The following is a 13,423-nucleotide window of genomic DNA, read 5'->3' as shown; positions in this document are numbered from 1 at the left end:
TTTTTCCTTCCTTCCTTCAAGTTTCAAGTTAATATACTAATTTAAACAACAAACTATAAAAGTTACAAAATGATGTCAGTATATTACATGAACAATAATATAAACTGATAAGACAAAGAAATAGAAAAAAAAATACACATATTGATCATATGAAAGTGTTTGGAGACAAGTCAAAAAGGCAAGGCCTTGTATACAAGCCTGCCTTCAGCGATTATAAAAATAGATTTAAATCAGGAATAACACACTTGGGGCCCATATAATACATACACTCTCTCTCTCATATTGTACTATCGAGAGTTGTAACAAACCAATTTCCATTACTCCCCTTTAAGTATTAGCATAGCAGTAGAAGTCGTTTTAAAGAAAAATTAGATTGAGAAAAAATATATTGAATCTAATTTTTCTTTAAAACGATTCATATTTCTACAGCTATGCTAATGGAAATTTATTTTGTCGGGGAAGGGTGAGGGAATTGGGAATGGGGGGGGGGGGGGGGGGGAGATGGAGCGGTCCATAATGATTACCCTGCAAAATTCCAGGCACCAGTGCTAGAAGTTCAAAGTTCATATCCACGTCCTCAACATAACAAATGAAAATCCGCGAAGGAGACACGACTCGGGATTTTTTTTGCTTATTATATTTGGTGATCTAATCACCTGATCACCATGATTTTAATTAAATATGAAAGTGTAATTGTAGGGATTGCAATAGTTTGTACCTGTCTGTCAATAGCACACGCAGCTAAGAAGAAAAAGCCAAAGGAACTGGAAATTATATCAGAGGTAAATATATTTCAGTCCCATGCCTGTTATATTGTGTTTGTGCGTGGTATTTGATCCTTTCTTTCCTAGTATTCGTCACCGTGACAGTGCAGTGGTATTTGAAATGTTGAGAATCAATAGAGGTCGTCTAGACTAAACACTTTTTAATACAACAAGCATACTAATGCTATGTGTGGAATCTTGATTACTTCATAACGATCCCTGTCTGGACCGAAGCTTCTGAAGTTAAATCGGTCTCTATAATTTTATAAATATATTATAAATTTATATCGATGGGCATTCTGCCGCATAGGACTGTATATGTCTGGCTTCACCCCCAGTCCTACATCATTACGGTCTAACCATAATGGTATCAACCTCCTTGACCATCCTACAATGCCCTCCTCAGTGCTCCTACGCTCATGTCCAAAACGAGTGGGTGATCGAAAAATGTTTTTTGTTTTTGTTTTTTGTTGTTTTGTTTTTGTTGTTGAAACATTTAATTTTTAAAAAACTGCGCCCCAAAATCAGAGTAATAAATCAGCTCTGTAATTTGCAGCCGATTCACAATTCAAATCATGTAGAAAAACTGAGGAAACCACCTCTAATTTTCCTCTGTTGCGTTCCGTGTTGAATTTGCGAATTGCCTTTTATGATAGGCCCCCAATAAATCAACCACCAAATACTCTGCCCATACAATTTACAGGTTTTTGCATATACCTGTACATGCGTGACATGGTTAGGTATGGATCAAGTTTTCTACCACCAAATTTATGTACAACACTTACAAAATTAGATGAACAATCAATTGGCACTTCAGAAGTTTGACTGTGACTTCATTTCCAAAATGTTACCACCACAAATTCTTGAAGATTACCACATGTGAGGAGTTTTGTGCAAATCTAGATTGGAATTATGTACTTTGCCTAATTACTCCAAGCTATCAAATCTATATAACCTTATTTAATAAATTTCTTTTCACTATTTCTTGTTATCCTGTTCTCCTTTTTTTAACCTTGCAGTACAAACCGGAGGAATGTACTGTTGTGGCACAAACTGGAGATGTTGTCAAAGTGCATTACACAGTAAGTATAAGATTAAGATTTTCTTCTCTTTAGTTCAGATTGTGGCTGAAGCATGCAAAGCATTGTAAATTCATATTTACCTTTATTACCATCATCGTTAAATCATACCACATTTTATTTACTGTGAGCCAAAACACATTGAAGATTAATGGTATTTTATTGCATCTTTCGGGAATGGCAGTTTCACAGTTTCACAACTGAATTGCACATGAATTACACAAGTTGGATATATACATTATAACAAACTTACAGAACATTTAGTTAAAAATAATTTAAACCTAATAAACATAATTATATGCCAACATTGTATATTTATGAACATATTTGTTGTGTGATCATACATTTTGAATATCTTGCTTTTTACATACAGGGTACCTTTGAGAACGGTGCCATCTTTGACTCCTCAAGGCAGGACAATCGAGAGCCGATTGATTTTAAGCTGGGCGGCAAGATGGTGATCCAGGGCTGGGAGTTGGGCATTGAAGGCATGTGTATAGGGTAAGTAGGTATTCAAGTTGGTCTTCATTTGGAGGTCAATCATACAAATACAGTGAAACCTGTGTATAAAGAACGTTCACGGGAGACTAGAAAAATAGTTTCAATGGCAATCCATTCTTGAGGGAAACAAAAAATGGGGTCTTCTTAAAAAGGTGGTCTTTCTATACAGGTGGTTACTAGAGCAGGTTCGACTTTAGTCTGACAGTTGTAAGACACATGCGCCATAGACAATCTCTCCACAGTCAATATCTACACTAACCAAATTCCTAACTTAACTTCAAAGGAGGTGAAGTCTACACTACTTCTACTGCTGCTAATTATAATAATAATGATAATGATGATAATGATATTATATAGTATTAATGACTGCTTTGAGAGAAATAGTTGTTTTTATACGCTCAAGGGAAGGTTAGAATTGTGCTATTACCCGAGGCGTGCCGAGGGTGATAGCCCAATTGTAACCTTCCCGAGAGCGTATAAAAACAACTATTTCTCGGATATTAAAGCAGTCATTAATACTTTTATATGCCAAAAAAAAAATTAAAAAAAAGAAAAAAGAAAAAAAAAAACTTTTTTCGAAGATGGGATTCGAACTCTTGCGTACAAAAGGTGATGTAACTACAGCCAGCGCCTCAAACCGCTCGGCCAGCGCGCTATGTCACCATAAACAGTAGTTTTCTTTAATATATACATTAAAATGAATTGAAAACGGCTTCGCGTGGTCGATGCTTCGCCGCTGCTCCATTAAACGGGCCCTTCTTTTACTTTTGCAATGCATATTGGCACGAATTTAGATCAAGATCTATCGGGCAGATGTTGTTTTTTTGTTTTTGGAAGTTTTTTTTTCGTCTTCATGTCAACAATGCAAGATAAAATTGTCGGTAAGATCGATCGAGATTCAATTGTATTGAAATTACCGACCAATTCTTCGCACACGTACGGTATCCTCGATCGCTCAGACCATTTTTTAACATGTAAACCTATGGGGTAACCATGGAGACTGACCTATTTTCCCAATAACCATGGTTATTGGGATTTTGAACTGTTTTTTCAACCATGGTTACCGGAAATTTTCGGGAACAGTTAAAGTTTATGAATGCAATTTCGACCAATCAGATTGCTGGATTACTTAAGTGAGGTATATAAATGATGATATTAATGATAATAATAATGATAATGATAGTAATGATAATAATAACAATAATAGTAATAATTTTTTTGAATACGAGAGTCGAGATTGATTACAAATAATTTATTATTGATATCAATCACATCTCCTATCTCATTAGTACAGAAATGTGATTGATATCAAATGAGATTCTTATCAGCTGGGGCCCAGATGTACACCTCATCGTTTAGTATATTATTCTTAAGATGCATTGTTGATTTGTATGTTTCATTGACTTGCCTCTAGGGAGAAGCGTAAACTCATCATCCCTCCTCATCTAGGTTATGGAAAGAAAGGAAGCGGACCCATACCACGTAAGTAGACTTTAGGCCTGTTTTCATCAGCTCAAGTTTTCCAAATAGCCCGCTATTTTCAGACTCGGGATATCATCCCGAAACTCAAAATTGTGTCTCCACCAGACAGATACGCTCATCACAAACTAGCTCGGATGGGCCCAAATTAGCACGCTATTTTCTAAATAGCGGGGTATTTAGGAAACGACCAATATTTCTCCAGATATTTTCTCGACCAAATATCCGTCTAAAGGCAACTGTGGGCCGATGAAGATGCAAATTAGCTGCATAATATGCGATCAGGATAGTTAAAATAGCTGGTTATTTGGCAAAATTTGAGTTGATGAAGACGGACCTTATGAGGATGGGGATCCTTTTGCCTTGAAACTTATAAATCAAATACAATATTAATCCTATTAGCAGTAAACTATAAAAATCTTTATCCTGATTGGTTGTAGGTTAGAACATTGTATCTGATTATTACAAGTTGGATGATCACTATTGATTATTGAAGTTTTTACTGTTTTCAATTGTTATTCAATCTGAGAAAAGGATTGCAGTGGGAGGGGGCGAAGCGAAGGCAATCGGAAGGGAATATCCATGCATGCTTTTCTAGCTTTATACATAATCTCTGTTCCTATTGATGTGGAACTAATATGAGTGTTTTGATAGAGTTTGTTCCAATGCACTACCATGACTAGCATTAAACTTCATATTTGAATGTTATTATTGTGGATCGATAAAAATCATGTATAGATAATCAATTCATGCGTTTGGCAGAAAAACAATGCTGAATGTTCATGAGATACAAAAAGAAATTAAGAACAAAAATTGATGGAACTCCCACTCAAAGGATGGGACACAGCAAGTGGGTGTAATCAATAAACGATAGGCTATGGCAGTGCCTTGTCAGTTGGCTTGAATGGAGGTATACTATAGGGAGGAAACACAGTCATGTAGGATATATGAGGGGGGAAAAAATTCACCATGCACTTTCTAAAGATCAGTATAAAATGCGTGACCCTCAATAATATGGAGTAGAGAGATGAATTTCACAAAATAATATATTGCCATGTAATTTTGCGTGTAGTCTGTATCTGATGTTTTGGATCCTAAATTTTTGATGTGGCACCCGGTTGGGAATTGACAATTTTGAATGAATTATTTGCCATCAGATTTTAAGATACTTTGACCTGTTTTCTCAACCCCTCATGGCATCAACTTTCTGGGAATAAAATATGATTTTTGTTAAAGTGTTTTGTTAAAGTGCTTTAGCCAGTAAACAGTGCAATCATTTTCAAATATACAGTGTGAGTCAAAAAAAGTTTACACCTAGAAAATTGCTGATTATTTTTAAAATGCACTCTCGCAAACAATGCATCCTGTTCATCCGAGCATGAAAACACATGCCACACAAAAATGATACCAAATGATTTGGGATAAAACACCTTTTGATAAGATGTATAACAATTTACTGTAAATAAATGATTTTTAAAATTATTAGCAATTCTCTAGGTGTAAACTCTTTTTTGACTCACACGGCTCTTCACTTGCCACATACTCATACAAGATAGATAGTGCTCGTACAACAAATGGAAACCATGTCGCACCAGTGCATATTAATCTGTTACATGTATTTCTTATGCCTTTCTTTTTGTTTCTCGTAGCCGATTCGACACTCGTCTTCGAAACAGAGCTTGTGGATTTACAGAAACCTGAAACTTCTCTTGCCAATCGAATAATGAAGCTCGTCCGATTCATAGTCCCTCCATCGATAGTGATCCTACTCCTCTATTACATGTGGGAGAAGAGCGCCAAAAATCCATTAGGGAAATTAAAAGGGGACAGAAGGGGCAAAAAGAAGAGATAATGTACAACATTTAGTACCCTGCACTTTTAATAATACACTCAGTGGACTGTTATTATGCAAGTTGGAAAAAAAACACACTTACAAATAATTTTAGGGATGTGCTTCGTGTGAGTTGTCAGTTTCTCTGTTTCAGTCCATGTTTCAAACTGCAATTATATACCAAAGTAATTGGAAAAATCTTTTGTGTTGCTTTGATGAAGCTTATTCGTGTATCCGTCTGCTGTGTGTAATGTGTTTTACTTCTTACACGAATGTCACAAAAACTTGAACTCCAAACAAATAGTTAACATTTATAGAAGTATGTTGGAGTGAAATTGCTATAAAAAGATATCATATTGACTTCAATAAGTATGACTTTAAAGATATATTTCCAATGAGATAACGCAGCTGCAAATATAGTTTATAAATGTTTGTCCTGCGATTAAAATATATAGTAAGAATATGAGAAGCTACCTATGGAATCACAAAGGATGTACATGGGGTGCTACAACCCTTATGCCTGGGACATCCTAAAATAGCAATTGTGTTATTTTATGGCATTAGCTTTAGACATATGAAATATTTTTTTAGGAATTTTTTGTGGAAGCCAACCTACCTACCTAAGGGGAGCATATTCAGCCCCTTGATACAACACATAAAGCAGCCTGGTATTTACCTTGTTGTTATTGTTTTTGTTTCATTAGAAGTACTGATATTTGTAATATCCATTTTGAAATTGGATGTTGGAGCAAAGGTATTTTGTAGATGCTTTCTTGCCAGTGTGCCTGAGCAGTGAGGCTGTGCATTAATATGAAAATATCAGTTGTTGCTAAGTCAAGCAATCTGTAAAGGCTTTTAGAGAATGAAGAGTATGCTTTGGCCTCAAGATAGAAAAATAATATACATTTATGAGAGAAAATTTCTGAGTTAAAATTATAATTAGAGTTTGATCAAGTAAATGAAGTTATTTTACACTCGCAATATTTCTGGTAGAGAATGAAGTAATATATTTCCTCTAGTTCTGCCCCCCCCCCTCTCTTTCTCTCTCTTCATTTTTTTGTCTTTTTCTTATCTTTCACATTCCAGTATGCTTTTAGACCCCCCCCCCTCTCTTCATCACGTCACTGTTTCATATTTGTTTTACTACATGTTTTTCTTTCCATTCATCTACATGTGCATAGCCAATTCAGTGCATATTATGCAGTATCAAGATGATTAATTTCATCCAATTTTTTTTAAATCATGGCTTAAACTGTATTCACACCAAATTGTATATATCTATTAACATTCCAACATCATGTACATTCTGTCATGCATTTACGATACAAGGGTTGCACATGTTAAATCTATAGATTGTCTTTAGGTATTATAGTCATATACACCCGAGTTTGAGATATGAAATTTAAATGGTGTTCATGATTTAATATGCAGGAAGATGGTGCCAAAATATTTTGTGTAATTTTTTTTCTTCTTTCTTTTCTTCATTATTATAAATTGTATAGCTTTCCTTGCCTTTACTTTATCTTAATGTTTTTCTTCAAAAACCTTTAAATGTACAGTCAATGTTGCTGTTATAGTGGTCAACTCTATATTCTTGTAACAGCAGAAGTATGCAAATTGTCCAGTGATATTTACATAAATTTGCGATCTCACTTGTATGTAAAAATAATCATATCATGCAAGAAATTTAAAGTATGTGTTGATGAAGGATCGGTATGCCTATAGACTTGGACATGTTCACAAATAAATACATTCCGATAACAGATACAGGTCTGACTGTATGTGAGGGACTTTTTATTTTCTCTATCTTTTACTTTTTTTCTGTTTGTTTATTTTGCTTGTATTTTGGCTAATGAATATCCATTGATATGGAAGTGCAAAGAGCTAGTTTGAACAAAGTCAATGTCGGTGCTTGTCTATTCTATAAAATACTATGTGAAAAATCATGACTGTAATAAATCACTTTTTAATGAATCAATACTTCATTATTTTTCTTATTTATTTCATTATTTATATGAAATATCATGCCTTTGATATGTTGGTTTTGAAATGTGCATGTGTGCCTTGTGTGTTTGCAGCTTGTATAATTTCTAAAAGTTAAATATTTTTGCCAGCACCTGTCAAAATGTAGCAACTGTGCTTCTTTCCCTTGTCGATCGAGAGAGAGAGAGAGAGAGAGAGAGAAAGAAACAACATAAAGAGAGAGAGTGTGTGTGTAAGAAAGAGAGAGAGTGAGAGAGAGTTAAGAAGGGGAAGGCTATATAAGAAGATGATAGTTACGACTACTTCCACTACCCCCTCAATGGCCCTGATATCTCTTGTACATCCATCAAATACTAACCCCGGTGCCCAAATCATCGACAATTTTGCAATTGTGCCCCCCCCCCCTAATTGCTAAACCCACGTTACGCCACTGTACAGTTGTCAAATATCGAGAAGTATGTGCGCTTCCATTGCGGATGCTTCCAGGAAGGACGGTAACCCGACACATGCTCCGCCGACGATTGCTCCGCCGACATTTACTCCGCAAAACGCGACAATTGCTCCGCAACATTTGCTCCGCGACATTTGCTCCGCCGACAATTGCTCCGCCGACATTTGCTCCGCCGACATTTGCTCCGCCCACAATTGCTCCGCCCACAATTGCTCCGCCGACATTTGCTCCGCCGACAATTGCTCCGCCGACAATTGCTCCACAAAACGCGATAATTGCTCCGGTGACAAATGCTCCTCGAACGACAGTTGCTCCGCCGACAGTTGCTCCGCCGAAATTTGCTTTCCCTTCTAAAACCCGAACCATTCCTTTCTGACTTCCTTTCCATTTCCTGCTCTGCTCTGTCTCTGTCTCTCTCTCTCTCTCTCTCTCTCTATGTCTACCGTATATGTCTCTCTGTCTCTGTCTCTGTCTCTCTCAATCTCTCTCTCTCTCTCTCTCTCTCTTTCTCGGTCACTCTTTCTTCGCTCTGCTCTTTCTTTTATTCTCTTTTAGTTTCCTTTATACAATTTCCTTTTCGAATTTTAGATTATCTACTTTTAATACAGCATTGATGAAATACTTCATAAACAAATAAACAAACAAAAAGATACTCATGCACATGAGCTTATTGTTTATATATTTTTGTATCATTATTTTTTTTTTTTAACATTTATTTTACATAAATTCAGAATTCAATGCCTTTCATTTTCTTTTTGCAAACTCTACTTCATTCTTTTCACTCTAGTCAGCACCAGTCTACTCTACTTTCTCCATTTCGATTGTGTCCTGAAACAAAACGATGAGGAAATCGAATCGATTTCGTCATGGTCGCCATTTTGTGTTCATGCAGAACCGTCTGTATCACGTGATTCGCCAGCTCCCTTCCCGCTGTACATCCTCGCGCCAAGATAACCTGTTTTCCTCATCACGAACCAACACAATCCCAGAAAACACTCCAACAGTTTTTCGTTTTCAAGACAGAGAAGTATTTCAAATTCTCTTCAGTGGGGATTTAAAACAAACTGTAATCCAATGACCGGGGTAATAGTATATTTGTAAAGCGCAATGTAAATGCAATCTCATTAAGGAGACGACTTTCTATTGGTCTAACCTTTCTTCCTCGTCTATTATCATCTACTCGTCATGGACCCTGTCCGTGCTCCGAAACGACGTCGAACTCCATTTGGGTTCTTTGATCGTATTCGGAGCCATCTGGTCATGACCTTCCGATTCCCTTCCCGCAGGTCGATTCCCGATCCCAAGCATACAGATCTCCGATATTTTCCCGCTCAACGCGCGCGCGCATCTTTGCGAACTTCCCGAAACCTTCTAGCTCATCGAGGGTATTGAATTCGATGTATTAAACGTTTTGGGTGGTTCGCTGAGGTTGTAATAGTTAGGGGAAGCATCGAAAACATGCCAGCTTGAGACGAGAACCTCCGCAGTACTAAAGAAACCGATAAGTCACTTCAATTCATTATAGTGACCAGATGCTTCAGATCAGGTTTGAAACTACTTCGAGCACTTTAGCTCTTCTGTATAATCTGGCTTTGATTGTTCATAGCTGAAAGAGATCTGATAATGTCCTGACTGGATGTTTGTTACATTCTATCGGCTATCGTTAATATTATTTGGCCTGTTCATTCCTTCTCTGCGTCGTCACGGTATTTTGGTTATTGTCATTGGTTGACAATTAAAGGCCAATACCTCTTCTTTATAGAAATGATAAATATATTAACTTAATACACCAATCATTTTACATTATGTACACATCAATATAAAATATCATATCTTGGCGAGATTATGAGAGGTTTCTCTTCCGAGCTTTGGCGATGACCTTCTCAATATGTTTCCACGAGGGTCGCAGACGAGGTTTGACATTGGTCATCTCAATCGCTAGGTCACGCAAAGGTCGACTTATTATCCCCTTCTCAATCCGAGCCAGCATCTTGCCCAAAGAATATTATGTCAGTTTGAACACTCATGGGTTGTAGATCCAAGATGTACTCCGGAGCCAGATGCGGGAATAGGATGCCATCCTTGTACCCTGCTATCTCCTCCTTAAGCACCTGTTTGTGCCTGAGGGGAATGGTCTGAGTCGAGACTTTGCCATGTCGATGATGAAAGCATGCCATCGTTGGTCTTCAAGTTGCCATTGCAAGAGGATGTTGTTGGCTTTCAGATCGTTATGCAAGAGACCTTTCTCATGCATGGATTTCAAGCCGTGGATGATGTCCATCATGATGAGGAACCAATGTTCTTTGGAGAGAGCAGGAATCTGGAACTTGATGGCCTGGCTGAGCGAGTAGATCATACCGGTCTCCTTATCACCAAGGAACTCGAGGATGAGAGATGGAGCACCTTCGATGTCAACGATGCCGAGTGTCTTCGGGAAGGAGGGGTGGTCAGCGAAGGCGAGATTGACCAGGGCTTCCATGGTGATACGAGCGTAATCGGCTTTGATTCGAACCATCCTCATCTCATCATCTTCATCCCTGACGGCCTCACTGATGTAAGGCACCTTGACGGCGACAGCCTCACCTTGATACTGCCTCAAGAAAACTTTCCCGAATAAACCCTTTCCGATGAGAACGTCGTCCTCATCGACGTCGGCTCCGACCAGGAATGAAAGGTCTTCGGGCTTGATGACGGGCACCACCACATCTGAAGGAATGTGCTCGACCACAGCTCGGTCTACGTAAGCCATGTTGTCATACATAGAGTCCTTTTCATGGAGCACGTTTTTGTGGAAGCTGTGAGTGAATGAATTGAAAAGAAAGTAATAATCCAGCTTTATTTTAGATCCAGAGTTTAAAAAGTAATTTTCATGAATCTTCGATTACTAATCTTATTCATTATTAATGCTAATACAATTATCCTTTATAAAAACACGTATGAAAATAAAACAAAATAACATTTAAAAAACCCATATAGGCAGATTACGTGACTGCGCCAAATCAGTTGAGGAACCGTATATTTTTTGTCACATCGGTATTGTCATTTCATCATGAGGACTGTTAAATCTTGATTATACTTACACAGAGAGTTGGTATCTTAGTTTCTTGATCAAGCTTTCTTGTCTGCACATCTGGTATTGAAGATCTTCTAACATCTCCTTCAGTTCACATCTCTCTCGCTCTCCAGGACTGAAAAGAAATAGCATACATCAATTTTTAGTAAAGTTTCAGTCCTTCTTTAGTTAATCTGCCTGTTCGATTTTTGTCCTGGTTGCACTTTGCTTGTTTGTTTGATTCCTTTGGTTTTGTTTGTGGTTGTGTGTTTCATGGTGGGGACACGTTTAGGTAAATACAGATTTGATGTTGGTATATCCATCTCGGCGAATGAATTGAAATGATTCAGATCTTAGTCGAGGATTCTTCAAAATTAGCTTCAAGTTTCGATCAAGGTGTGAAATTATTATGACAAAGAAGTACTAAAACATATTTTGATTTATTACAAATATTTTACTCTAAATGGATGTAATTGTATTTAGCTTTTCATCGGATAATATATGAGTTACTTTACCTTTTCTCTGCAGCCGAATCTCCGCATTCAAGAAATGGATCTCCAATAGCCGGAGTATTCATCTATAAGAGAGAAATAAAATCGAAATACATACATTTTATTCGTCTATCTCAAATTACCAATGCTAATATTTGCAATCATTTTTACTAAATAAATAAAAGGAAGACTTCCATGTATTTTTTCCTTCTAAATATAACAGCAAGCGAAACTTTAATCAATGTCGCCGAATTTAATGACAAATTCCAATAAAACAAATCTTGGATAAATGCGATATATTATATACCAAATCAAGTGCAACGGTGTGACGTACCATTTCATCGAAGGTCTCTTTGGTCTACTTCAAATTGGCAATCTCGAGTTTCAAATGTGGTTCCATGACACATGCTCCGCCGACGATTGTTCCGCCGACATTTACTCCGCAAAACGCGACAGTTGCTCCGCGACATTTGCTCCGACGTCAAATGCTCCGCCGACACTTGCTCCGCCGACATTTGCTCCGCCGACATTTGCTCCGCCGACAATTGCTCCGCCGACAGATGCTCCGCCGACAATCGCTCCGCCGACATTTGCTCCGCAAAACGCGACAATTGCTCCGGTGACAAATGCTCCTCGAACGGCAGTTGCTCCGCCGACATTTGCTCCGGTGACATTTGCTTCGACGACATTTGCTCCGACGACATTTGCTCCATAAATAAAAATAAAAAACAGAAAGTGCAATAAATTTTCAATAATTTATTGCATTTTACCCTGGTCCCCAACATAAAAAAATCCTCTGGACGGCCATGCATTATGGCTCAAGGCATGGGCACACATAAGATTTGTTATGTTGGGAACCGGGGTAAAATGCAATAAATTATTGAAAATTTATTGCATTTTCTGTTTTTTTTTTTTATATTTATGGAAACTGCCCCCTACCCTAGCCCTCGCTGCGTACGGTCATGGTTCAGTGAAAAAGCAATGGCCTCGTAACTGTGAGGCCCCAGGATCAAAACCGTGTCGATGTGCTATATTAGTGCCCTTTTGTGGGGCATTAATCCTCATTACTGTCATTTATCACTTAAGAGCGTAGGTCCCCTAGTTGATAAGCATTGTAGCATACAGATGCCTCAGCAGTCACGCAAAACACACATTGGCAAATTAGTATTCAATAAAATCTGAGAATGTATACTATTATCTAGATCTATTATTTTTAAATTATTTGTAAAATAATTCCATAAATTGGGGTAAAAAAGAAATATTCCACCTTTATGAGCGACAGTGTACAAATGTAATCGATATTATGGGAACCAAATGATCTTTGTATCTTGGATTTGGATCTTTAACTATCTGCTCTAAAATCAAACAAACAAACAAAACAGACACAAAACAAAACATAACAAAACAAACATTCAGCATAAAACAGTACAAAACAAAGTATATCTTTCGTCAATTTTTCCAAGTTGCCGTTTAGGCTACGTCTATACCTAGGAAACTGAAATTTGCCTTTCTCTGTCTCTTCTTCCCACCAAATCACCTGTTTACTGCTCAAATTGACTCATCATTGAACTTATGGACTCGTCGATTATGTTTGGGGGGAATTGTTTTTCAATTTAGTATGCATTTGTGTGAATATCGAACAATTGTGTATAGCAAATAAGGATAATATTGTGGGAGAAAATGTAAATGATCCACGACTACCATCTAGATTCGTTATTCTGGCAAGGATAGATTTATCAATTATAATTTGATAAAAACGCTGGAAGTCTTATCCCCTTGATAAGACATGGTC

The 13,423-nt window shown here is 37.4% G+C and overlaps 2 protein-coding genes across 2 annotated transcripts; one reads left to right on the top strand and one right to left on the bottom strand.

Annotated features, from left to right (window-relative positions):
• Positions 1–566: 566 nt before the first annotated feature.
• On the top strand, positions 567–7,634 carry LOC581334 (FK506-binding protein 2). The gene is made up of 5 exons (XM_781340.5): positions 567–782; positions 1,784–1,846; positions 2,217–2,344; positions 3,759–3,826; positions 5,473–7,634. Exons 1-5 carry the CDS (start codon positions 666–668, stop codon positions 5,673–5,675), a joined length of 579 nt encoding a protein of 192 aa, XP_786433.3. The 5' UTR covers positions 567–665; the 3' UTR covers positions 5,676–7,634.
• A 2,546-nt stretch (positions 7,635–10,180) lies between these two features.
• Positions 10,181–11,349, bottom strand: LOC115919889 (probable serine/threonine-protein kinase DDB_G0275165). Its single transcript, XM_030974477.1, has 2 exons — positions 11,169–11,349; positions 10,181–10,883 (listed from the first exon to the last, which is right to left on the bottom strand). Exons 1-2 carry the CDS (start codon positions 11,291–11,293, stop codon positions 10,181–10,183), a joined length of 828 nt encoding a protein of 275 aa, XP_030830337.1. The 5' UTR covers positions 11,294–11,349.
• Positions 11,350–13,423: the final 2,074 nt, after the last annotated feature.

This window comes from Strongylocentrotus purpuratus, unplaced genomic scaffold, assembly GCF_000002235.5.
Source record: "Strongylocentrotus purpuratus isolate Spur 01 unplaced genomic scaffold, Spur_5.0 spur5_scaffold_7, whole genome shotgun sequence".
NCBI classification, from domain to species: domain Eukaryota; kingdom Metazoa; phylum Echinodermata; class Echinoidea; order Camarodonta; family Strongylocentrotidae; genus Strongylocentrotus; species Strongylocentrotus purpuratus.
This window is presented reverse-complemented; position numbering and strand designations above follow the sequence as displayed.